We start from the raw sequence: 23,538 nt of genomic DNA, 5'->3' as shown, positions 1-23,538 counted from the left end.
TGTGACCTCAGGCGCGTGACAGCTTCCAAGCCTCGGCTTCCCACAATCAGGGGCAATATTAGCACCTTGCACGTGGGGCGCTCACAGACTTAGCCCGGCGCCTGGTGGGCAATAAGCACCGAATGCTCGTGAGCCATCATCCTCACCAGCACTGTCCTGGGCTTAGGGATACCAGTTCTGGCTTTAGCACTAGTGATGCCAATGTCGCTGGTGGCCGCGGTGGGCTGCTGGAGGAGAAGGGGGCACTCACAAACACTCACAAAACAGAAGGGGTGCCTCACCAGCTCAATTTTTCTATGAAGAGGAAGGCGGGGGGGGGCAGCTGGCCCTGGAGCAAGGTGTTAACCACCTGCCCCTCGCGCTGCCTGGCTCCTGCTGCAGGTCCGTGGTGAGGCTGAGGCTGAGGCCTGGTACTCTTCTGCCTTGCTGCTCCTGGGCCCTGCCTCCAGGCCAGTGGCCAGGCTTCTGGGGATGCTCCCCATCTGGCATGCCTACTCCCCTTTCTGCTCAGAACCCCAAGAGGACCCCTGACCTCACCTGGGGTTGGGGGCTGTTCTACCCCCTGATGAGTGGCTGCTTCGGCTTGACTTACCTCTTGGCAGTCTTTGCTGGAGCTGTGGTCAGCTTCTCGAATTCGTCCTTCTCGGAGAAAATCACCACACTGTCTGCAGGTAAATGGGAAGATTGGGGATGAGGGGAAGGGAGCTGGAGTCAGCCCCTGGCTCTGAGATCATCCTTCCCTGCTTCCCTTCACTTCCTCTTTAGCAGGCCTGCCCGGTGACCAAGCCACACCACCCTCAGGGCCAAGCGCCATGTGGGGGCCCTGACACCTCTTTCTGCAGCCCTGTTCTAGGTGGCATGAGAGCACCAGCAGGTGGGAGGCCAGGCTGCCCAGGTGGTGGCGAGCAGGCAGACAACCTCCGCCCTGGGATGGACACCTGTGCTGTGGGGGCTGGGTTTGCAGACCTTGGGCCTCTTTCTTCTCCTCTTCCTTGCTCACTTGGGCTTCCATGCTCTTCACTGGGTGGCTGGTACAGCAGGCTGGTTGGAGAAAGGGAAGAGTGTGAGGGGCCAGTCTCTTGGACTAGGTAAGCTGACAGAACGGGCAGAGAGCAAGTGCTTGTGGGGAGGGAATGGGGGCATTGAGGAGAAGTCACCTGGAGCAGAAGGCTTCGTCTTCACGACGTAGAACATGATGATGAGGACAATGGCTATGGCCATGATGAAGATGGTGGACATGGCAATGATCAGGGCCGTGGCCAGGTGCCCCTGGCCTGAGAGCTCTGCTGGAGGCGGGGAGAGAGGGCAACACAGGGCTCAGGACTCCCTACAGGTACCCCGGAGGCCTGCAGAGGCCGCCCTCCAAGAAGACCATGGTGCCTACGGTAGGAGACGCTTCCACGGGACCCTCAGAATCCCAAACGCTTGCTTAGCCTCAGAGCTAAACCCTACAGGCTCGCCTTGGCCATCATGTCAGGACTGCCTGGGAGCTCCCCTGGCTGGTCTTGACTGAGGCTGATCCAGACTCATCTGGAACACCAAGGTTTAGGCTTGCTCAGTTGTTCTAAGGTGCTTGCTTTTGGTGCTACTACTTGGGGAACCCTGGGCGAGTTGGGATGCAGAGAGGAGGAAGCCCACGAGCAAGTGTCCTGAAGACAGTTCCATGCAAGCAGAAGTCACCTCCCAGGGCCAGAGATTCTATTCTTGGTTTGGCGCTATCCTGCATCTCATGCAATTTCAAACTAAGTGTCCTAATCAGACTCCCAGGGCAAAGGTGGTGCAGGGGCTGCCGCGCACCTCTTCCTCCGTTCCTCTGTTCTGTCACCCCCACCACGGGGTTCCCTTCCCCAGGGGGCTCTCGCTGGCTTCCCCAGTAATGCCTGCCCTTGACACGTACAATGCCCTGATGCTTGTTCTCATTCTCTGAAATAACAAACAGGATTCTGGTCCTCGTGAGGCAGGATCCCGGTGACCCACCATTCCCACAGGAAAGGGACAAGATCTAAAGCACTGGGGACCCACTGAAGGAGGCAGTGGCCGTTTTGGAAAGAGGCACCAGAGCTCGTAGCCCCAGTGCTGCCGGTTTCCACGCCTGTCCTCCTGGGTGGGATGTGTCTGCAAGAAATCATCATTTGGATCCCAGGTATGGATGATATAAGTGCTTTCATATTCGCTGTGCCGTGCATTATTCCCGGTCCCCACTCAGGGCCTGGTGGAAATGAGACCCATCTATCCTAGCAAAGTCTTCTTGCTTTGATGCTCTGTGAATGTGCAGGAGGGTCAGGTTTGGGGGGCGATGCCAGGGCTAGCATGCTGAGTGCACTGTGGGACTCTGAAGGGCCCCTGAGCCTCACTGAGACCTGGGCCTTAAATATGCTTAAATAATGGATGGCACTGAAACTGCCAGATGGCAGGAGGGACCAGTGTGAGGCCTCCATCTGAGAAAGACAGGGGCCTCCATCCTCCTCAAAGCCTTTCCATCTCTAAGGGATTAGGGGGCAAAATGTAGTTCTTGGAAATGATCTGAAAGCCAGCAACAGAATGGCTGCTGCCATCAGGCCCAGCCACGGCCAGGAAGCTTCTTCTCCGCCGCCCAGCCGCCTGCACCCTGAGCACCACCCTGCCACACCAGGAATGTGCCTTTCTCGCCAGAGAGCCCATGCAGAGGTCGCTGCCACTCCTCGCGGAGCTCACGACCAACTCCCACTACTGGGGGCACCGAGGAGCCCCACTGCCATTCCTCATAGCTGCTTCCAGCCTCCCTCTTCGCTTTCATCCAGGCCCCTTATCTGCAGCTGGCCAGCTGCAGAAGCACAGTCCTTACCTTTGTGGGCGTGCTGGAAGGGAGAGAGGGTGCTGCTGCCAGAGGTGCTGGGGAAGCTGGCAGAGACTCCGGAGCTGGCTCCTGCACCTGCAAGGGGAACCCAGTCACCGCGTGTGCCCCGGGATGACCTGGACAAGCCCCACCTTCCAGGATGGAAAGCAAGGTGCAGCCGCAGAGCCAGGGCATCTAGAATTCTAGATTACACGGGCACTGCAGCGGGGGCGGCGGGACAGGGGGATGTTTTCATTTCTTAGCATGTTTCATAATCCCTAAAGAGCACTCTGACCTCCCAAACGCTTTTCTTCAGGAAGAAGACACACAGGCAAATCTGCTAAGACTAAACAGGGGTGCCTCACCAGCTCAATTTTTCTATGAACAGAGGTAAAATATATGCCATCTATAGAGATGAGAAAAATTCGTATATATGCAAAAGTATTGGGGGAAAATAATGCTTGAGAAATTTCTTCAATTACATAAGACAGTAATGTATTTTTAATACTTTTTCTAGTTATAAAAGTAATATGTGCCATTTTTAAAAATCGGGAGAAAATGGGAACACAGGAAAGAAGTAGGGGAATCACTGACAGCCTCGCTCCCTGAGGTTGACAATCTGGTGTGTTTTCCTTTAGGATTTTCCTGTGATTCACTTTTTTAAATACTTGTGACCAAACAGTCTAAGAGCAGAGAAGAACTTTGCCTTCCCTCAAAATTGTGACTCATAAAACTTCCCTTCTCTATTTAAAAAGTATCACTTAACAGAGGTGAAATGGAAGCTGGTTTTGTAATCAATCAAGTCACTAAGAAATTGTTTGTTCTGCCACAGAAAACACGATGTCCTGAGGGTCAACCTTCCTTTAGGCGGGACTTGAGTTTTGCTGTTGATAAAAATGATCCTATTTCAAATATGCTTCCTTCTGTCTCACTTTCGTCTGTCCTGTGCTGGAGTAATTCGTGAAGTGGGCTTGCACACTTCCAAGTAAGGGCAGGTGAGCTGGCCTCCCCAAAGTCACACACATGGTCCCTGCAGCCAGCCCAGCAAGGAGGAGTGGCGCTGACTCGGGGACCTTGGTCAGCCGGCCTCTAGCATCCGTGAGAACTGTAACAGGGAGGTTTTCTTTTTTTTTTCTTTTTAGGTTTTATTTATTTGTCAGAGAGAGAGAGACAGAGTGAGCATGTGCACAAGCAGGGGGAGCGGCAGGCAGAGGGGGAAGCAGGCTCCCCGCTGAGCAAGAAGCCTGATGCGGAACTTGATCCCAGGACCCTGGGATCATGACCTGAGCCGAAGGCAGCCGCTTAACCGACTGAGCCACCCAGGTGCCCCCAGGGACATTTTCTTTAAGTGAAGCTTCTCGGGAGAAGCCACACTCTGTGACTGGTATCTCTAAAGCCACCTGTGCACACAGCATGGGGCAACTCAGGAGATGGGACCACAGCCAATCTGGTGAGGAAAGTCCTGCTGAATTAGCCACACATCTGTGTCCAGTAAGTAGACAAGGTCGCGGGAGAGCAGGGCTAGAAACATCTGCTCCTTACACCCTTTAACAAACAGAAATCTCTGCAAATAAAATAGAGGGAGGCTTGGGAGGGCACAGGGACAGGCTGAGGACTGGCTCCCAGGGTAACTGCACTTCTGTGAGGTGTCGTAGTTCTCAAAGCTGGCCTGTCTGTCACTTGGGTTGGCCAGGGATTTAACTGTTGGCTGCTGGCTGAGAAATGTCATCTGCAGGCTCTTTAAACCACCCACCTACCTAGGGAAGCACTGAGGGGTGTGAGGCAGACACCCTCCTCATCAGCCCCAGGACGGGGCTGGGAGCCCAGGAAGGCTTGTTGGCCAGCCCAGCATGGGAGCTGCTGGTGCCAGCCTGCCACCCTCCCAGCCCGCGCTTGGACCAGTCTTGCTAAGTCAGAGCCCTCAGCACCAGAGGCGTCTCCTCTCTGGCGATCTGCTGCTTCTGGAGCCCAGGGACCTAGCGTATCTGGAGCTCCTGGCCTTGGCCCCTTCACCTGGTCTCTGTCCCCTGCGGAGCTGCCTCATATGTGGACACTGGTGGGACCACAGCACCACAAGATGGACGGGGCCGTTGGAAGCAGGAACGCTGTTGATGGCAGCTGGAAGGGGCAGGTCTCCTGCTTCCTCTGTGGGGCCTTTCTGTGCCTGCGCTTCCCTGGGAGTGGCCCTGCTGGTGTCCAGAGCTTAGAGAGGTTTCTTTGCCTTTCTGGAGGACAAAGAGAAGCTTTCTCATGCCCCTCACCCCCAAACTCATGACAACTCTCTGCTTTTCCATTTAGCCTTCTAGCCTTCTCCCCTGGCCTCAGAACCAGTGGGCTCTTGGGAGGTGCTGGTGGGAAGGCTCCCCCCCCCCACCGTCCCAGTGAGGGCTGCGTGCACGTGGCCAGCCCTGGGGCTGGAAGCTCTGCCGTGTGCACCTCACAGGCCACGCGGCTCTCCTCCACTGTGGTAAGGGAGACTTCAACGGCATCCCATCAAGTGGGAAAAGTGACATGGGGCATAGCTTCAAGCAAAACCTGCTTTCCTTTTAAAGTAAACACGACACTGAAAACAAAGCTCATCTGTCTGTTTGGTAAGGGACTTAAGGGAGCTTAAGCTATTCCTCAGGGGAAAAAAATACCCGTGGGCTGTTTGTGGATTTGTCATCTTTGTCTCTTCTTGCCCCTTTCTGCCAGGGCTTGCCGGCCAAGGCTGGGTGACAGAGGCTGGGGTTGGGGGCACACATGTGCCCAGGCCTGTGGTCCAGGGAAAACAATGAGAACAGCCTGGCTGCACATAGACTTCGCGAGATGCCTTTGCGCGCGGCTGGCAGGGCTGCTCCCACGGCGCCCTCTGCGAACACTGCGTGCAGGCCAGCGCCCGTCGCTAACGCACACCTCCCCACCCCCAACGGGTGGCTCCCGTCCTCGCTCAGGTGGAAAGCAGGGCCGTGCCTCCACCTTGGTGCACTAGACATTTTCCCTAACTGAGCTCCAGCCAGTGTCAACTAACAGCCCTGGCTGCAGGTGCAGGGCGGGGTGTGCTCTGTTGTTCCGTGATGCCTGAGCCAACCGGGAGAACGTTCTGTGCTGAGCACATCCCAGGGTGAGAGGGAGGGTGAGCAGGAAGACTCCATGATTAGAGGTCTATCTCCGTGGGCAGGTGCCCTGAGGACGGCATCCCACGGCCACCAGGTCCCTGCTCGGCAAGTTCCCTGTTCCAGGTTCCGCTCTGGTCTAACGAGTATTTGGTGTCTGGGCAGTTTCCGTCCGGTCCAACATGAGCCCTGTGTTTTGGGTTCATTTGGACTCCTTGGAACGGATCATTAGATGAAAATGTTCTTCAGTTGTTGTTTCTGCTGGATGGTCGACTACTGATCTATCTTACCCTGCGTAAGCTCCCCCTGGAGCCTAGCTCTGACTAAGCAGAGAGGCGGTCCTGCAGGATAGGAGTAAGGGAGGCCCGGTGAAGACTGTCGTCCCAGAAACTTGACATGAATTTCCATACAAAGTCTACATTAAAACCAACGTAAGTGGGGCTTAGTTCTGCGTTGCTCACGCGCGTGTTCGGGGCGGCACTGACTTGGGACGGTAGGTACGGGAGGTGCAGGGCTCCGCGCTGTGTTCGTCTACCGTCCTCAAGAGGAATTTAAGGACTCTAAGTGTAGGGCTTAATGCAGGAATACTTCTATTCAATGCGACAAGATTTACGGGGCCTTTAAGGTTTGTTAATCCACACAATTTATAAATATGCCATATGAATTAAAGACTGCTGGGATTCTCTGCATGGGGCAAGCAGGTTGGATTTTCAGGAGTGATTCGTTTTACTGGTTCTTAGGGTTGTTGAGGAGTGTGCTCCCAGGCGGCTGCGTTGGCCCAGCGCCCCCCAGTGGCGGATCCTGGAACAATGGGCAGAGCCATTCCAACCTGGCTGCTCAAAGTGAGGTCCATGGGGAACTTGCTGGAAATGCAGTCTGGGAATCCACCCCAGACCTGCTGCACCAGGATCTTTTTTAACAGGCTTGGTGACAGGTGTATGCATTCAAGTTTGAGAAACCCTGTGTTAGAAACAGCTGGCTGCTGGCATTTGGGGACGCCAAAGCTTCACATTTGAATTGCTGTTGGGCATCGTACGATGGCATCTGAATGAAACTTGCCACAGCTTTCCTGAGCAGACTTTTCCAAAAGGTGAGTCCATCCTGGGCCTGACACAGGGCTTGGTGTCATAATAAAAACGAAGAGGAGTGATAATAAAAGCGATGACGATGGGACAAGTGAGTACCTAGGCCCAGAGCTGCCTCACTGCTCCCTCCAACGCTCTGTGAGGGAGGGCTCCTGCCAGCTGGGTCCCAGGGGAGCTGAGGGAGGACAGGAGGTCAGCATGGGAGGTGCAGCCTGCATGGGTCCGGGAGACCTGGGTTGGAGCCATGCTCAGTCACAGGGCTGTGAAGTTGCCACCTGCTTCCTGAGTGCCGTGTGTGACACTGCAGCAGACACTTCATATGCTGACATGCCATCCCAACCCCACTACATCTCCTGAGAGAGAGATCCCCATTTTAAGGGTGGGGAAACTGAGGCACAAAGTTAAGTAACTTTCCCAAGAGGGGACACTCATAACGAAGCCCAAATCTGAAGCCACACCATCTCTTCCTCGCTATGACACTCGAGGCCCTGACCCAGGCAGGGCTCCGTGCACCATATCACCCGACAAGGCCCAGCTGGTCGCCTCTCCCCATATACCACACAGACACACAGACGTCTGCTGGCTTGCACCCTGACTCTAGGTTTCAGTGGTTTTGCTGGCTTCTAGGAATGCTACGCATTTGCTATGAGGCCTTACCCGGAGCAGGTTTTCAGTTAAGCAATTCAGGGCTAGGGGTTAGGGCGGGGATGCACTCCTTCTCAAAGTGTCTGGGGCTCAGGGGCTTTGCTTTCTCTCCCCGTGTGATGGCGCCCACTGTCGGATGGCAAGAGGAGGGAGGTGCCCCTCCAGCAGGCCAGGTGGTTATGGAAGTCCCACACAGGGACAGATCTTGCGTGGGAGCTGTTTTTCAGGTTCCACAGGCAAAGAGCCTTTTCAACACGGGTGGGGAGTGCCTGACATCTTCTCAGTGAGGACTCCATCCCAGAACTATCCGGTACTGAATTGGCTGGGATTCCCCAGCAGGAGACAGTGGCACGGCAGCTGACTTCACCACAGGACCTGCTGGCAGCCTGGAGCCCGTGGGCCTCCTCTAATTTGTGAATTAATGAGTATGCGGCTGGTACAAAGCTCCGCTTTAAAGACATGCAAATCCATACTGCCGTGCGTCTACTGAAGCAATCCAGGAAAGAGGGGGCGACGCCCCCCACCAGCCCTGCCACATGCTCACCTGGGTACCTCCTCTCCCTGAACCCAAAGGTGAAGGAGAGGGAGAGGTGGTCCCCCTCTCTTTTTGCTCTCCTTCCCCACTCCCACCGTTCTTAAGGGGCAGGCCTTGTTCTATTCTCCGGGGCAGGACTATCGTGAGCACATGGGGTGTGCTGGGAGAGGCAGGGTCCCCGCACAGCCCCTCTTCTGCCCTGCAGTGGGAGTGGGGTTGGGGGAGAGCAAGGAAGGACCCCTGCAGCCCAGGGACCAGCTGTCCGCCCACCCACCTCCATGGTGTCTCTCCAGACCACAGCTCCAAGCGGCCACACACTACACTCTCTGCAGCAGAGTTCCCTTCCTTACAGACACATGCAGTGCGAATCAACCAGAATGAAAATGGGAAAGAAAGAGCCCACAGCGGGACTCTGAACTCGTGAGCCTCACTGCTCACGTGGGCTTCGTGGAATCCGGTTCATTCACTGTGATCACTCCTCACCTTTCCCTTGGCCTTCTCTGGCTTGAAAACACATATGTAAGAACTTACAATCGCCTAGCACTTTGCAGGACTTTGCAAAACACCTTGGCGACTGTGATCTCATTGGTTTTTCCAATAATTGCATGGGGGGGGTTCAGGTTTTGGCACCCGTGTCACAGATGAGAAAACTTGCACCAGGTGGCAGGTGACTGACCTAAGTCCTTTCCTAAGCTCAGTTAGAGCAGACCTCCCTGCAGGGACCCGCACCTGGCTGGCCAGCCCACGGGAGCATTTCTCGTTTTGCCCTTGCTGCACTTCATCTGTCCAGGTGCTGGGACGGGCTTCCTTCTCCAACCCCAGGTAATGAAAATACAGTGTGTGAGCAGTACCGTTCTGATGGAAGGATAAGAGCACTCACATTCCTTGGTGTTGGGGGGTGCAAGGAGGCAGGAGTAGCAGACCATGCCGTAGATGTTCCTGGGTCTGTTTTCCAACATGTAGTAGCTGCAGGGAGGGAGAGACAAGACAGAGCAGATGGGTGAGCCGGGCGTCACCACAAGCAAGGACTGACCACTTGGCATGCCCATGATGTAGGCATGCTCCAAGCATCACCAAAGTCAGGAGCAAGACATATGCCGTGAGAGTCAGGAGCTCTCAGAGACAGCAGCCCATTTTGACCACTGAGTTTCCTTGGGAGTTTTCAGCATAACTTGAAATGGAACATTCTTTTTCCAATATTTTGGGCCACTTTCGGCCTTTTAATCTCTTCTCCTGTTTGGTCCTTTTCACTGATGGATTTGCTCAGTGTGTGTGAGCGATCATCATCTTCGTCCACATCAGTCCCTGGAGTACCTGCCAGGAGAACTGATTCGCTCTCTGGGTGTCCCAGCCAGTGAGCCAGAACCCCCTGGAGGAGGAGCACCCCCTGACCCAGCAAGCGCCTGTCTCAGAGCCTCTAGCCTGGTGGGATTACTGGCAAATGCGTCTATGAGCCCCTAGGACACTGGCACCTCCCCGACCTCCCGCACACCTGCTGAGATTGGACAGAGCTGGCCGCAGCGGATAGAAAGACAGCAGCAGCATCTAGAGAGGTCAGTGCAGAAGGCCTTTGGTGTGGCCTGACATACAACCAGGTCTTAACTGAGATTCCTTTGCTTCCCCCTCAGTAAGCACCTGACCCAGACACTGCCCAAGGGCAAATGCTTACGCTGGGGTTGCACATATAGAAGGAAAAGGACAAATCATTCACAGTAAGACGTGAAGTCCTTTCCTCCCATTGATGCCATGTCTGTCGAGCTTCCCAGTGTCAGTGTGCCAGCCCCGGTGACCATGCCAGCTCTCAGAACGCCCTCCCTGCAGAGCTCTGCACCCTGGGTCAGAGCTCTCTGCAAGACCTGCCACCCCATCGACCTAGCAGCCCTCGCTTCCGGCGCTCACAGCTCTGGCTACTTTCCACCTGCAGACTTTGGCACTTCTCTTGGCACGTGCCTGCTTTCCATAAACACACGTTCGGCGGTGATCATGGAGCCATTTATCACATCATGAGAGGTCGATTAAGTAACATGAGCTGGTGCCAAAGTTTTCCCTCATTACAATTCAAGAGATGAAAAATCACTCTCCACTATTGGACTTTTCCATGGTTGGTTTTAATCTCTTTTTTTATTAGCCGTGCACACGCAGGCCCCTACTGATGGTAGGGTAGGTGGCAGCGTGGCAGGAGTGCTGGGGGGGGGATGTCTTTGGACTCCAGCCGCCATAACCTGGACGATTACCAATAACATTATGATCATAATTGCCTGCCCTTCCTCAGGGCCTTTTATCCTCAGATCCCCGTGTATCTCGTAAACATTAATTAACCAAACTCAAAACACCCCTCAGAGAAGCCACAACAGCCAGTTTTCCAGTTAAGCCTTCTGGAAAAAGCCTCTCTCAAACACACACTCTGCCACCCTCCAGAAGCCATCTGTGCCTGGAACACAGGAAGTGACAGTGGGGCTGATGGTGCATCTGCTCCCAGGACGTGGCGCGTGTCTGTGTGTGGCCTCATGAGGGTGACCGGCTCCAGGCCAGCCCCCAGATTCTCGCGCCCAGACCCAGCGCTGGCACTTGGGCCTCTGAGTTACCCCTCACCTCCACCGCCAGCAGTCTTCTGCCAGGTCGGGACTGTCTCTGCATCTGGCCTGGGAGCCCCTCAGGGCCAGCCTCGTTCGTGTCTGTAATCCTGGTACTTGTGCTGGGTACTGAGGAAGGACAGTTTTAGGCCAACGTTGGTTGGAAACATAAATAATGAGACGAAGTTCTTCTCCACGCCTGGGGGCCGGCCTGTTGCCCCTCCTCCGCACATGGCTCCCTCTCGCTCTCATCTCCAGCGGTTCTGTCCGCCTCCCTCGGGGGCTCTCCACAGCTGCCGCTCGGCCTCCTGTCCTCACCGTGCGTCTGGACCAAGCGGTGTGACGTATTAAATAACTTAGCCAAGAAACAAAATACTGAAAGGCTGTACATCTAAAAAATAAGCTGGCCCCGGGCGGCCGCTGTGGGGTGGCACTGTCTGAGTCGGTGTGTCAACTCCCTCACACATGTCCCGGCAGGACATTCTCAAGTGTGAGAGTGTCCTCTTCAGGGCAAACGTCAGCAGCTCCTGCCGGAGCTCACACCCACAACTCCCATCCTGGCTCCGCAGGAGCCCAGAACAACTGTCTGGGCGCCTCCCTCCGACGGGGTCCCCTCAGCTTGAAGCTGGGTGTTCACGCAGGGCTCTGTGGCCCGGCCAGAGACTACCGGTCCCTCTGTCTTTCTGTAGAGGCCTAATTTCCTACACTTCCATCCATGTTTACACTTTTCTTAGTTCTTTTTTGTTTTTTTCCTCAAAGGTTGCTTAAGGTAAGTAGACCAAAATAAAAGTGAGTTTAAATGGGGCCTCTAAAGGTTCCTGGGTGGCTCAGTCAGTGAAGCAGTTGCCTTTGGCTCACGTCATGCTTCCAGGGTCCTGGGATGGAACCCTGAGTTGGGCTCTCTGCTCAGCAGACAGCCTGCTTTGTCCTCTCCCTCTGCCCCTCCCCTGCTCATGCTCTCTCTCTCTCAAATAAATAAGTAAATAAATGAATAAAATCTTTAAAAAAAAAATGGGCCTCTAGAATCTTCTATGAAGGGACTGACTTCCTCCATGTCAATAGATGATAGATTTCCCCCACAGATTTCCTTTCCTAAGCTCGTAATGGATACCACCGAGCCATTGGATGCCCCATCTTCCCACACAATGTGGCATGTAGAACCGTGTTCTTCACCTGGTCCTCCAACCGCTCCAGAACGCCTTATTTGAAGGGAGTAGATGCCAAGTGGAAGCCAGCCAGCAGAAGGTGAGAGGGCCACAGCCAGCTGTGGGTAAAATGATGCCCTGGCAGGGGCGGAGGCAGGCTATGCAACACAGCCTTAGCTGTCTTCCTCTTCTCCTGTTTTGGTTCCTGGTCCTCCCACACAGCCTTTCTCAACAGGAAAGCCGTGTGTGCTCACTGTTCTGCCAGCCTCTCGGCCACATACTGATGCACAGCAGAGAGGGCAAAGAAGAAGGAGAGTGTGCCTGCCAAACCACAAGGGGGCCAGGGCCAAGGCAACCTGTGGCGTTAGGAAGACAACTCTGAGGCGGCCTGCATTGCGGCCTGGCAGCCACACGGACTCAGGAATGAAAACAGCCTTTTACTGAGCAAACAGTGCCAGCTTATCAAAACTCCTTGCAATCCTCCCTGTGACACAGCATGAGAGCTTTATTTGTTCCCTAGACCTAGGGTGTGTAACAGGAGGTGGGAGGCCCTGGGGCCCTCCCCTGACAAGCACCAAGCTCCAAAGAGCCCGTAGGAGGAGGCTGGGGGACCGGAGGTAAAGCAGGGGCCATTCGTGGCAGTGGCCTTGGGGGTTGGGAGTGAAAGGGCCAAACTGGAAACAAAGTATATCTTCACATCCGCGGAGCAATGTGAGGACACACTGAGATGCAAGTTGAATGTGTCTCCTGCACAGCGGCCTTTGCCCACTCAGCCAGTGTCCTGGGGGCCACAGACAAGATATGAAAGAAGCGGGTCACTATTTTCATGGAGCAGGGAAGGAGTTACTCAAGACTTTAGAGCTGGGAAGACCCTTTTAAGAGTATAGATGTCAGCCTCCCCACTAATTCTACAGATGGTTATCCTTATCTTTTGAAGCCTTCTAGAGGCAGCGTGCTCACAACCATTCCACTGGCAATCTTCCTTCTGGAAGGTGTGTGAGGGCCAAGGAAATTGCCTTCACTGCCACAGAACAGCCTTTCTGGTGACCAAGCTGGCACCTGCCTACAGGACAAGGTTATGTACTGCATTGGTCCCAGGGCTGTGCTTTCTGGCTAGAAAGTCTCTGTGGATCTCAGTAAGAACGAAACAGGCTGCTCGAAGTTCATAATCACTGCCGCTTTTAGATCATCTGGAATAATACGATGGCTGAATCTCCCAGACCACTGTGGGATGCATGCATGGTCTGGGCCACGGCTGCAGGGCTGGGTCAGAGCAATGCTGTGGGCGAGGCTCCGTTCTGCACCTACCCTTGCTCCCCCTCTGTGAAGCTGCCTCACTGGAAGAGCCTGTCTGCACCAGCAGCTCCCACACCATTCATGCAGAGATGACCTCCGGATCCAACCTGAGCTTCATACCGTTCATCCATCTATGTGTCAGATACATTGGTCTGGATGTTACAACCACCTCAAATGCATACATGCATCCTCCATCTTCCCTCCACCCTCCCTCCAATACCCCTAACCCTCCTGTATCCCACCTCTTAGCAAATGGCATCACTGTCCACACAGCTGGCCAAGGCCGACATCTGAAATTCCTCTTCAAGATCTCCTTCCCCACACCCCACATGCCCTTGGTCTGCAACTCCAATCAGTGCTATCTACCTTCCAATGAACTCTTAAACTTTTCCTCCTCTCCCACTTCCAAGGCTCCCATCTTGCCCCAGTTCTCACGATGCCCCTGGGCTCCCATGTCTTCCCTACGCAGCACATTTTCCTCACTGCTGCCGAGAGGATTATTCCAAGGTGCTGCCTAGTTGTGCCCTGTACAAGCTTAAAATCTGCATAGTGGCCTGCTTCAGCATCGAGCTAAAGACCAGCGTCTTCAGCATCATTTTCCAGAGCCATTTTCTCTCTGGCCCCTGCCCCCCTCGCTGATTTCTCCACACCCCCACGGGTGCATGTGCCGTGCTACCACGGGGACACGCGGCTCCGCATCCCATCAGGTTGCTTGCCCCTTTGAGCTTTGCCCCGAACATCTTGGAGAGCTCTGTCCTAATTCTTAGCCTTACTAACTCCCACCATTCCAATGTCACCCTGAGAAGTCTTCTGAGACCCCTCCTGACCCACCTCCCTAACCCTGAAGGGAGGGGTCCTTCCTGGACTAGAACACCGTGTGCGCCTACCACACTATGCTGTGATTACTGATTTTCTTGTCTCACTCCCTCACGTCAAAGAGGAACCGTGTCTTTCCTCTTTGCCTCACTAGTGCCTACCTGGTAGGCTCTTAATTCACGGGTTTACTAAAACAGATGCAGGAGCAGTTATGCTAGGTTGCGAATGTCAGGTCAGCTTCCCACACTGAGAGGCTCTCAGAGGAAGTTGAGATTTTGAAAAGAGGATTATTTGCTTTCCAAGGTGAACACGGCAAGGGGTGTATGCTTTTCCTTGGCACACCTATAGTCAGTCCGTGTAACTCTGCCTTTCTTTCATGAATTATGTATCTGCACCAATAAAAACTAGTGAAGGTGAGGTTCCAGGAAGCATACACATTCTCGGAACCTAATTCTACCCGCCTAATGGGAAGATCATACTGAATTTCTCTCATTCAAGCACAGCAGCTGTGCAGAGAAGTCTCTCAATGGACGCTTGTACCATTCATTGGGTGGGAATGCCTCGATTCTGTTTCTTCTAACATGTTCCTTTTGGTGGAGCCCCTACAATACAATAACCTCGACAACTAAATTAGAGACTGTCGGCTACAGAACTTTTATTTTTATCATACTCTTTAAGAGAGCAGTCTAACGTCTTCCTTAGGTATAGCTATCTGCTTTTTTGCATATTGAAAAATAAAGCTCTGCAATAAGGTTCCCTTGCTTTCTTTATTCATTTGACCGATGTGTTTGAATCACGTGCTGTGTCAGGGACACTGACGTGGGGTTGTCAAGCAGATATTTGGAAAAGCAGGTCTGTAGCTCTGGAGGTAGGTCTGAACTGAAGACAGAAAACCGGAGAGAACAGGGGTGGGGGATGGTCACCAGCAGAAAGATGGTGGTGGAAGCCATGGGAATCAATGCTTCTCTGTAGCAAATTTGAACTAAGGTTAATTTCTGCAAGTTTGTAAGATCTCCTCATTTTAAAGAATTATTCACTTCCAATCTATTCTGAGGTTGGTGGGTCTTTCTGCCTTCTATGTATTTCCTTCTTCTTATAGACTAATGCCTCATGTTCTTATTTAAATATAGCCTTCTTACTTTCTTTCTCTTCTTAATTCAGTATAGTGATCCAGAAAGATAATGTGCACAAGTGGGTTGCAAAGTATAGTGTGCTATTCAAAATACCACTACTACCACGACCACCACCCCTTCTATTATCACCACTGCCATCATCACCAGCATTGCCTCCATCATCAGCACCTCTATCATCACCATCACCACTTCCTCATCACCACCACTGCCTCCATCATCACCACTGTCTCCATCATCACCACCATCATCATTAACACCACTGCCTCCATCATCACCACCATCACCTCCATCATCACCACCACTGCTTCCATCATCACCACTGTCTCTACCACTATCACCACCACCTCCATCACCACCATCACCACCACCACCTCCTCCATCATCACCACCTCCATAATCACCATCACCACCTTCACCATCAACATCACCGCCTCCACCATCACCACTGTCTCCATCATCACCACCGCTGCCTACATCATCAGCACCTCCATCATCACCATCACCATTGTCATCACCACCACTGCCTTCATCATAACACTGTCTCCATCACTACCACCATCATCATCACCACCGCCTCCATCATCACCACCTCCATCATCACCCCCACCACCTCCATCAACACCACCACTGCCTCCATCTATCATCATCACCATCATCACCACTGCTTCCATCATCACCACTGTCTCCATCACCACCTCCATCATCACTACTACCACCACCACCACTTCTACCACCTATATCACCTCTACCACCAAGTGGCCTTTGTCACTGCTTGGTTTTTATCTGTAGCCCTTGAAAGCACTGTGCTGTGTGGCCACTAGAGGGAGGCAGCAGCAAGAGCCATGGCTTGGTAGATCCTGGGTGAACAGGCTGTGCTTCCTCTCCCAGGCAGAACTTGCTAATGTGTCCTGCCTGTCAGAAGGAAGATTTTATCTTTCTGTCTTTCAAACTAACTACATTTTCACTTTGCTTTTTTTGGGAAAACTTTTGATACATAACAGAATTGTGGTGGAATTATAGGTACCACATGATTCACATATTCCTATTAATAGCTTTTACTCTCAGATTTTTCCAGAATACCAAAAACACTAGATTTATACAGTGTATTATTCAGTGTATTAGTTTCTCTTCTTCAAAGCATTCCACATGTGTTATCTTAAAGTATTCAACAATTTTGTTTGATTTGGGTTGTCAGAAGATACTATTATGATTATGACTAACATCCGTGGAAGAGACGTGGAAGCTGAGCCCGGGTGGGCTGCCCCTCCTCTAGGTGGCAGGACTGGCCATCCTAGACCCCATGCTTCCTGACTCCAGACCGGTGCCCTCCCTCCCCATCCCCCCCCCCCCCCCACCCCCCCCACCACTCGGAGTGATGCTACATTGTAGTCTGAGGTGCTCACGTGGCCTGGGGCCCCGCCAATGGGACATTCAGGGCTTTCTGCAGAAAGCGCCCTGGGGTGAGGCCTGGTAGCGGCCATGCTTACCCAGGGAGACACGGTCCACACTCAGCATCATTCTCCATGTCCCCCGGCGTCAGCACGGTGGCCCGGAAGAAGCCCTCGCAGTCCTTATGGCGCCTGCATATCTGGTAGCCTCCTTTGGAAAACTTCTCCGCTGGGCAGGGGACACAGCCATAGTCCCCATCTTTGGTGCCATAGCCACAGGACTGGCCGGGGAACAGGACAGAGGAGCACAGGTGAGCACGCCAGCTGTACCCACCATACCTGCTGTCCTTGGGGGCACAGGCATACCAGGCACGCTGGGTGCGTCGTACACACTGGGCACACTGGCTGTTTCCAGAGGCTCCTCTTGCTGGGTGTTGGCTTCCTGACCTGTCCTAACTGCAAAGCCCCTCTGCCTCCAACTCTGCTCCTGTCCCCAGTGCTCCTGGACTTTGGACGCTGCCCTTCTCCTGAGGGTCCCTGAATACATTCAGCCAGCTAAGGAGACGATCTGCCAGCGACACAGCCTGTGGCTGTGGCGTTTTCTCGGCTCTCTGAAAGAACCCTGAATGCTGACGCTGGGGGCGTTTCTACTAGTCCTTGACAACATGCTGAGCCTTTCCCGCGGGAGAGGGAGCGCGGCACTCAAGAGTCAGCCTGCCGTTCCTGCAGGACGTCAGTCATGCCTCCGACTTGGATGTCCTGAAACCTATCAGATCAAGGTAGAGGAGGAAAATGGTTGTCCTCTAAAAAAAAATGGAAACATCTCCCGAGAAATCTGTTACAAATGCGCGGCCGTGTCCCTCGCCAAGGAAGCACTGTTCCTGCACTCACCGCTGCTTAGACCCTTTAATCACAGTGTCTGAGGCCCACAGGCGACCAGCCTGATTCAGCTTGGGGACCACACGTAGAGCCACACACACGTGGCGGTGACACCACCCATGTGACAAAGGAGAGCTCCCTGGGTCCAGGGGTGGCTGGCAGGGGACTTACCAGGTAGGGCTCCTCCCCCGGGCCACACTGTGGACACTCATGGCACAGCCCCGTGGTCTGGTTATAGTATTCATTCTCGCCGCAGTTGGAGTACTCTGCTCTGGCTGAGCACAGCAGTGACACCTGCCACGAGAAAGGGCGTCCTTTTGGCCTCCGTGCCTCCGCAGAGACATGCACGCTTACTCGGGTGAGCACCCTGGGCAGGCGCTGCAGGGGAAGGAGCCTGGTGGGGGACCTGCTAGTCACTTGGCGCTCATGCGGCGCCGGGTCCCAGTATCTGCAGCTAATAAACCGGGCAGGCCCTCCCGCTCCCTGCCACCGGCCTCACTGCTGGTCCCCTCATCCCTCCATCAAAACTCCATCCCATCTTTGAGGCCTGTTCCAAACTCCCTTCACCCAGGAAATCTTGCTCCCACCCTCCCCAGAGGAGGCGGCCCTCTTCCCGGAGGGTCTAGAACAGTGGGTTTCTGTCACATGCAGGCTCTTCTCTGCAAGAAGCCTGGGTCTTTCTCAGCAGTGGGACGCACAGGCACGGTGCTTGCCAACAGGCGCTGGGTTTTGTATATTGCAACACAAAGAAACATTTAAGGACCTTTCCATCCATGGAACCCCAGAAAGGGAGCCACCAAGAAGCCTAATCTGAACCGGGTGCCGCTCAGTGCTCTGCACCCGCAGAAGAGCCCAGTTGAAGGGGCTGCCAGCAGCATCAATCCCACTGTACAGCTGTGCAGACTGACGCGGAAGAGGCCACAGAACCGGCCTCCGGTAGCATGCAAGGTAGAGGAGCTCCCACGGGCACCCCCTCCGGGGCCACTGCAGGTGCTCACAGGGTCTGGGGCACTTACCACCAGCATGGGGAGCCAGGGCATCCACTTGCAGTCTCCCGCGAGGGCCATCTGCTCCCGCTGCTTTGCCTGAAAGACACCCTTCATAGCACCCTGGCACCAGCACGGCCTGAGCTGCTCTAGGACGGACCGGCCACGCCCAGCCTCCACCCTCAGTCCGGCAGCCTCCACCATGTCCCACCGGGGGTGAGGGGCCTCCCTGAAAGTGGGGAAGGAAGCAAATACACCCTAAAAGCAAAGGTGGATTTTAAAGCTGAGGCCTTGGCCCCCTGGGCTGACTCTGTCGATGGCCCTGCCAGTGTCACACCCATCCCAGGGAGAAAGCACCAGAGTGTGTGGGGAGCCTACTGTGGAACACAGGGCAGTGACCAAATGTTCACCCGCCCACAGCGTCTGAAGAAGCCTGGCTTTACACAGTGTAAAGGGGTGCTCCAGGCGGGGCCCAATCCTCTGGCTCCCGGGCATCCCTGGAGATAGTGCCAGGACTCAGAGCCTGGCCCAGGCCTTCCCCACCCCATGCCCGCCCTCCCAGCCCCACTGTCAGGTTCTTCCTCTCCCTGTTAAGAACAGGCTGTGGTCAAAGTGGTTAAGAGAGTGCATGAGTCCAACCACTTCATTTTATAGCCAAGACAACTGAAGCCCAGAGGGTGTAGTGACTTGTCCAGGGCCACACAACCACTTAATGGACAGAGGGAGGCTATGGCCCAGGCGTTCAGGTGCTTTCTCCAGCTCCTAAATCAATGCACTGCTTTGAAGGAGGAGGTATTGTGTGTCACCTTTCCATTGTCAGGATGGGAGGCCTGTGTTTCTAACCGAAAGCAGTTTTACCTGCGAGCCTGACTGTACAAAGACAAGTGACGGGCCCTCGGGAGCACCCACATCCCTCAGTTGCCACTGCCGTGTCACTGCTATTTCATTTTGACACTGGGGGTGAATTCCAGACAAAACAGCACGCCCTCTTCTAATGGCTGGGTTGTGTGAGGAACCTTCCAGAATAAACCATGGACTCAGACAGGAGTCAGACTGGGCCTTGGGAAGCACCCCCAAGAACATTTACCTTCTGAACCCTCTTGATCTGGGTGAGCTGTCTCTGCTCATGGAAACGCATAATTCCCAATACCACGCAAAAAAGACTGTGAGGGTAGTTCAAAGCAGGAGACCGGAAGAATGGGAAATCCATTCTTGTTTCTGGAGAAAAGCCCTGACTTTTGCTCTTCAATACAGTATCTTTTTTTTTTTTAAGCATTTTATTTTTTTATTTATTTACGATCGGGAGGGGGGGGGCAGAGGGAGAGAATATCCAAGCAGATTCCCACAGAGTGTGGAGACTCAGGGCTCAATCCCACAAGCCATGAGACTATGACCTGAGTCGAATCCAAGAGTCATACGCTTAACCAACTGAGCCATCCAGGCACCCCCCTTCAATACGATATCTTAAAGGCATTACAGAGAAAAGTAGTTGGAAGATCATTCATTGGAAATGAAGCGAAGGTGGAGGAAGAGAGAGGGACGAGAAGTCAGGAGTCGGGGACGGGCCCAGAGTGGGAAAAGCAGAGAGCGGGGCCCCAGGGGGCTGTGGGGAAGAAAGCTCTGTGAATGTACAGACACGGTCTTCTTTTCCAAATCCCTCAGGACTCAGCGTCCTGCTCAGTGAGATGTGGGGGTGGGGGGAATGCAGGTTTAGGAGAAGCATCCTTGTTTTTTTTTTTTTTTTGGACTCTGACCACAACAGAATTACATTTGATTCTTGAACAACACAGGTTTGAATAGTGCAGGTTCACTTAATACATGGATTTTTTTTTATAAGTACAGTACTGTAAATATATTTTCCTTATGATTTTTAAATAACATTTTTCCCCTAGCTTACTTTATTCTAAGAATACAGTACATAATACATATAACATACAAAATATGTGCTGTTTGTTATTTATTTTATTTGTTTACTTTTTAAAGATTTTTTATAATAATATTTTTTATTATATTATGTTAGTCACCGCGCAGTACATCCCTGGTTTCTGATGTAAAGTTCGATGATTCATTATTTGCATATAACACCCAGTGCACCATGCAATACGTGCTCTCCTTACTACCCATCACCAGCCTATCCCATTCCCCCACCCCCCTCCCCTCTGAAGCCCTCAGTTTGTTTCTCAGAGTCCATAGTCTCCTATGTTTCATTCCCCCTTCTGATTACCCCCCCTTTCTTTATCCCTTTCTTCCCCTACCGATCTTCCTAGTTCTTGTGTTCCATAGATGAGAGAAACCATATGATAATTCTTTCTCTGCTTGACTTATTTCACTTAGCATTATCTCCTCCAGTGCCGTCCATGTTGCAGCAAATGTTGAGAAATAGCTCTTTTTGATAGGAGAAGCATCCTATACATAAATATGTAGGAGAGGCCAGTGAGGGACAGACCCAAAGAGCTTTGTCCACCTTTCAGGGTCCGGTGTCCTGAGAACAGGGGCTGCGGCTTCCTCTGGGAGGACACCGGCGGCCCACATCCCATCCCCTGCTGTGGAGCAGCCAGAGCCCACGCATCCCGTGCGGAGAGGCTGGACGAAACCTGGGCAGAGCCCTCGGTACTGTGCTTGTTCACCATCACAAGGAGCAAAAATTCCGACTGAGCATCAGCTCTGCGTAACACTGCGAGGGCTCTACAAGAAGAAATCACACAGAACAGCCCTGGGTCTGTATTTATAAAGGCTTCTGTATACACAGAAGTAGGTCTGGAGTGGTATCCACTAAATTTTCAACAAAGGCTTTTTTGGCAGGGATGAAATTGGGTTGGGGTGACTACGGACCGACGGGGTTATGGGGAAGGCTCCCTTTCCATACAGTTCTTAGCGTCAGAATGATGTATAAGTGTATGTGTGAACTTTGTGATCAGGAAAAAAGGCAGTAAAGACATTTCGCTTTGGGAAGAAGCATCCCGTTGCTCTGAGAACAGCTGAGAAGGATGTCCCGAGGGTGATTCCAGAGACAGAGGCCCCACGGAGACATGGGGGGGGGCAGGGCCCTGGGGGCCTGGATCTTTACGGGATCTTTCCCCTGCTTCCCTTGGAGGTGTTGTCACGTGTGAGTAACATCAGGGGGACTTGGGGGAAGGGTTAGGTTTCCAGAAACTCTCCCAGAGACATGAAAGCTGCTCTCTCTTGCTTTCTAGCGTGCTTACTGTCTTGCAGTTCAGCGCCGTGTTTAACGTCTGCAACAGGCTGAACGGACTGAGGCAGGATTAAAGCATCCAGCCACCCCAGTGGTGAACTTCTGGGTGTTTTCCTTCTAGCAATGGAGCAAGCTGGGGCAGGCAGGGAGGGAGGCAGAGGGAGGCCCGACCTGCAGTCCCGCCAGGCGGGGAGGGTACGGTGCAGACAAAGGAATCCTCTCCCTGCCCTATCAACAGCGGGGCGCCTGCTTCAGGACGGTGGGTAGCAGAGAGGAGTGCAGCACAGGACGGCCAGAGGCTCTCCTCAGGAGAGCGGCAGCCCTGGAGGCCTTCCAAGAGCATGCTAAGGGTTTCTCCTGTAATTGACTTCTAATTATAGACAGTCTGGGAGGGCCCTGCAAACACACAAGGGTCGGGTTGGGTGCACCTTAGTGCCAACCCGCAGCATTTATTGAGAGGCTTGTTACAGATGTTCCCGGGCAAACCCAAGAGCACAGAATAGAAAAACAAACACACAAGGGGAAACAAAGTCTGTAGTGTCGGGTGCCTTTCCATCACGACTACCAGTTCTCAAAGAAAGTAACTGGGGTGGGGGAGGAAGGCAGGGGCGGCCTCTGGTTAGGGTTCCATTTCCAAGGCCTGACTTTCCTGGAGATGCAGCTCTGCACTCGGAAGCCAGCCTGGCCTGGGAGCAGGGGGCCCAAGCTGTCCCCAGACATGGCCTCTTGCTTGTGTGTGCTTTGGGGATCCCCAGTGCCCCAAGAAGGGCAGTGCCCTGGTCCGCGGCTGTCAGAGGTGCGAGTGGAAGGCACTGAGCCCTTACAGCTCCCACAGTGATGGAAACATGAAGGCGGCAGCAAAACGTCTCTTCTCGTCCACCGACAGACAAGGCTCCACTTCACTGAGCACCTGCCCGGTGGCCGGGTGCCTGTTCAGGGGGCTACAGAGCACAGCCGCAGTGAATCCACCCTGTCTGCCTGGTCTGGGAAGCACATTTTCCTCGTCTCATGGCCACGTCTTTGTGGCCTAGTGCCTGTGGCCACTTCCGTGATAGCACAGAGACCTGGGACCAGGTGAGCCCTTTGCAGGAAAGTGCCACCCACCCTGCTCTTGTTCCCTGCTTCCCCTTCCTCCCACAGACTCTACCATTCCGTCCTCAGCACTATTTCCTTCTAGAACAGCACAACCATGAAAACGACAGCAGATGACTGTGGACCTCTGACCCCTACCCAGGCACTGCTCTGGCTTAACCCCTCACCAGCCCTGCGTGAGCTCGCAATCAAGGGTCAGGGGACGGGCTGGAACTGTGGGCCCACATGGAGAGTTGAGTGCGGCTGGGATTACTGGCATGTTTCGTTTCCTTTCCGTCCGTGACCTCAGCCTGTAGTCCCAGACCTGCCCTTAACCAAATAGCAAGAAAAAAGAGCGGTGATTAACAGCAAGGGTTGAATCACACCTTGGCAAGTTGCATAGCCACTCCGTGCCTCAGTTATATATAAGCCTCAGTGCCCTATCCATGAAATGGGCAGAGGAATGCCTACCTCATGTGGGGGAGGAAAGGAGGCCTGACTCTTCCCAACTTGAAACTGGTCTCTCCTGCTATGACCACCACTTTGGCCCCAGCCTTGGCATTTCTGGCACAGGGCTTCCCTATAACATACTCACTTTGTGGCAAGACTGGCTGACACCAAGCAGGCTGACCTCTGGAGACGGGCTGGGATGACGCTCTGGGAATAGTGCGCCTGGGCCCCTGCTTCAAAGTGCTCTGGGGAGAGCTTGGGGCTCGGCACAAAACCAGAAGGTTCAGGGTAGCTGGCAGAGGAGCGGGCCTCGGGAAGCTTGTGCTTTATTAACCTGGAGGGCTGGATGGAGTGAGATACGTCAACTCTGCGGTGACATTCTCATAGCATTCAAAACTACGAAGCCTCTCCAGTCAGGCCCAGTTCTGGGCTA

General features: G+C 53.6%; 1 protein-coding gene across 3 annotated transcripts in view; it reads right to left on the bottom strand.

Moving 5' to 3' along the window:
• Positions 1–23,538, bottom strand: part of EDAR (ectodysplasin A receptor) — a 91,271-nt gene that overhangs the window by 14,696 nt on the left and 53,037 nt on the right. For 2 of the 3 annotated variants that reach the window (XM_011234372.3, XM_034658905.1), the window contains exons 2-9: positions 18,422–18,490; positions 17,577–17,699; positions 16,626–16,807; positions 9,056–9,141; positions 2,825–2,911; positions 1,158–1,286; positions 967–1,041; positions 593–665 (exon numbers count right to left, since the gene is read on the bottom strand). In XM_011234372.3, the coding sequence (XP_011232674.3) occupies positions 593–665; positions 967–1,041; positions 1,158–1,286; positions 2,825–2,911; positions 9,056–9,141; positions 16,626–16,807; positions 17,577–17,699; positions 18,422–18,490 (824 nt within the window). The remainder of the gene's footprint in view (positions 1–592; positions 666–966; positions 1,042–1,157; positions 1,287–2,824; positions 2,912–9,055; positions 9,142–16,625; positions 16,808–17,576; positions 17,700–18,421; positions 18,491–23,538) is intronic. The other variant, XM_002926901.4, reaches the window with a different exon arrangement.

Source organism: Ailuropoda melanoleuca, chromosome 4, assembly GCF_002007445.2.
Source record: "Ailuropoda melanoleuca isolate Jingjing chromosome 4, ASM200744v2, whole genome shotgun sequence".
In the NCBI taxonomy this organism is placed as follows: Eukaryota; Metazoa; Chordata; class Mammalia; order Carnivora; family Ursidae; genus Ailuropoda; species Ailuropoda melanoleuca.
This window is presented reverse-complemented; position numbering and strand designations above follow the sequence as displayed.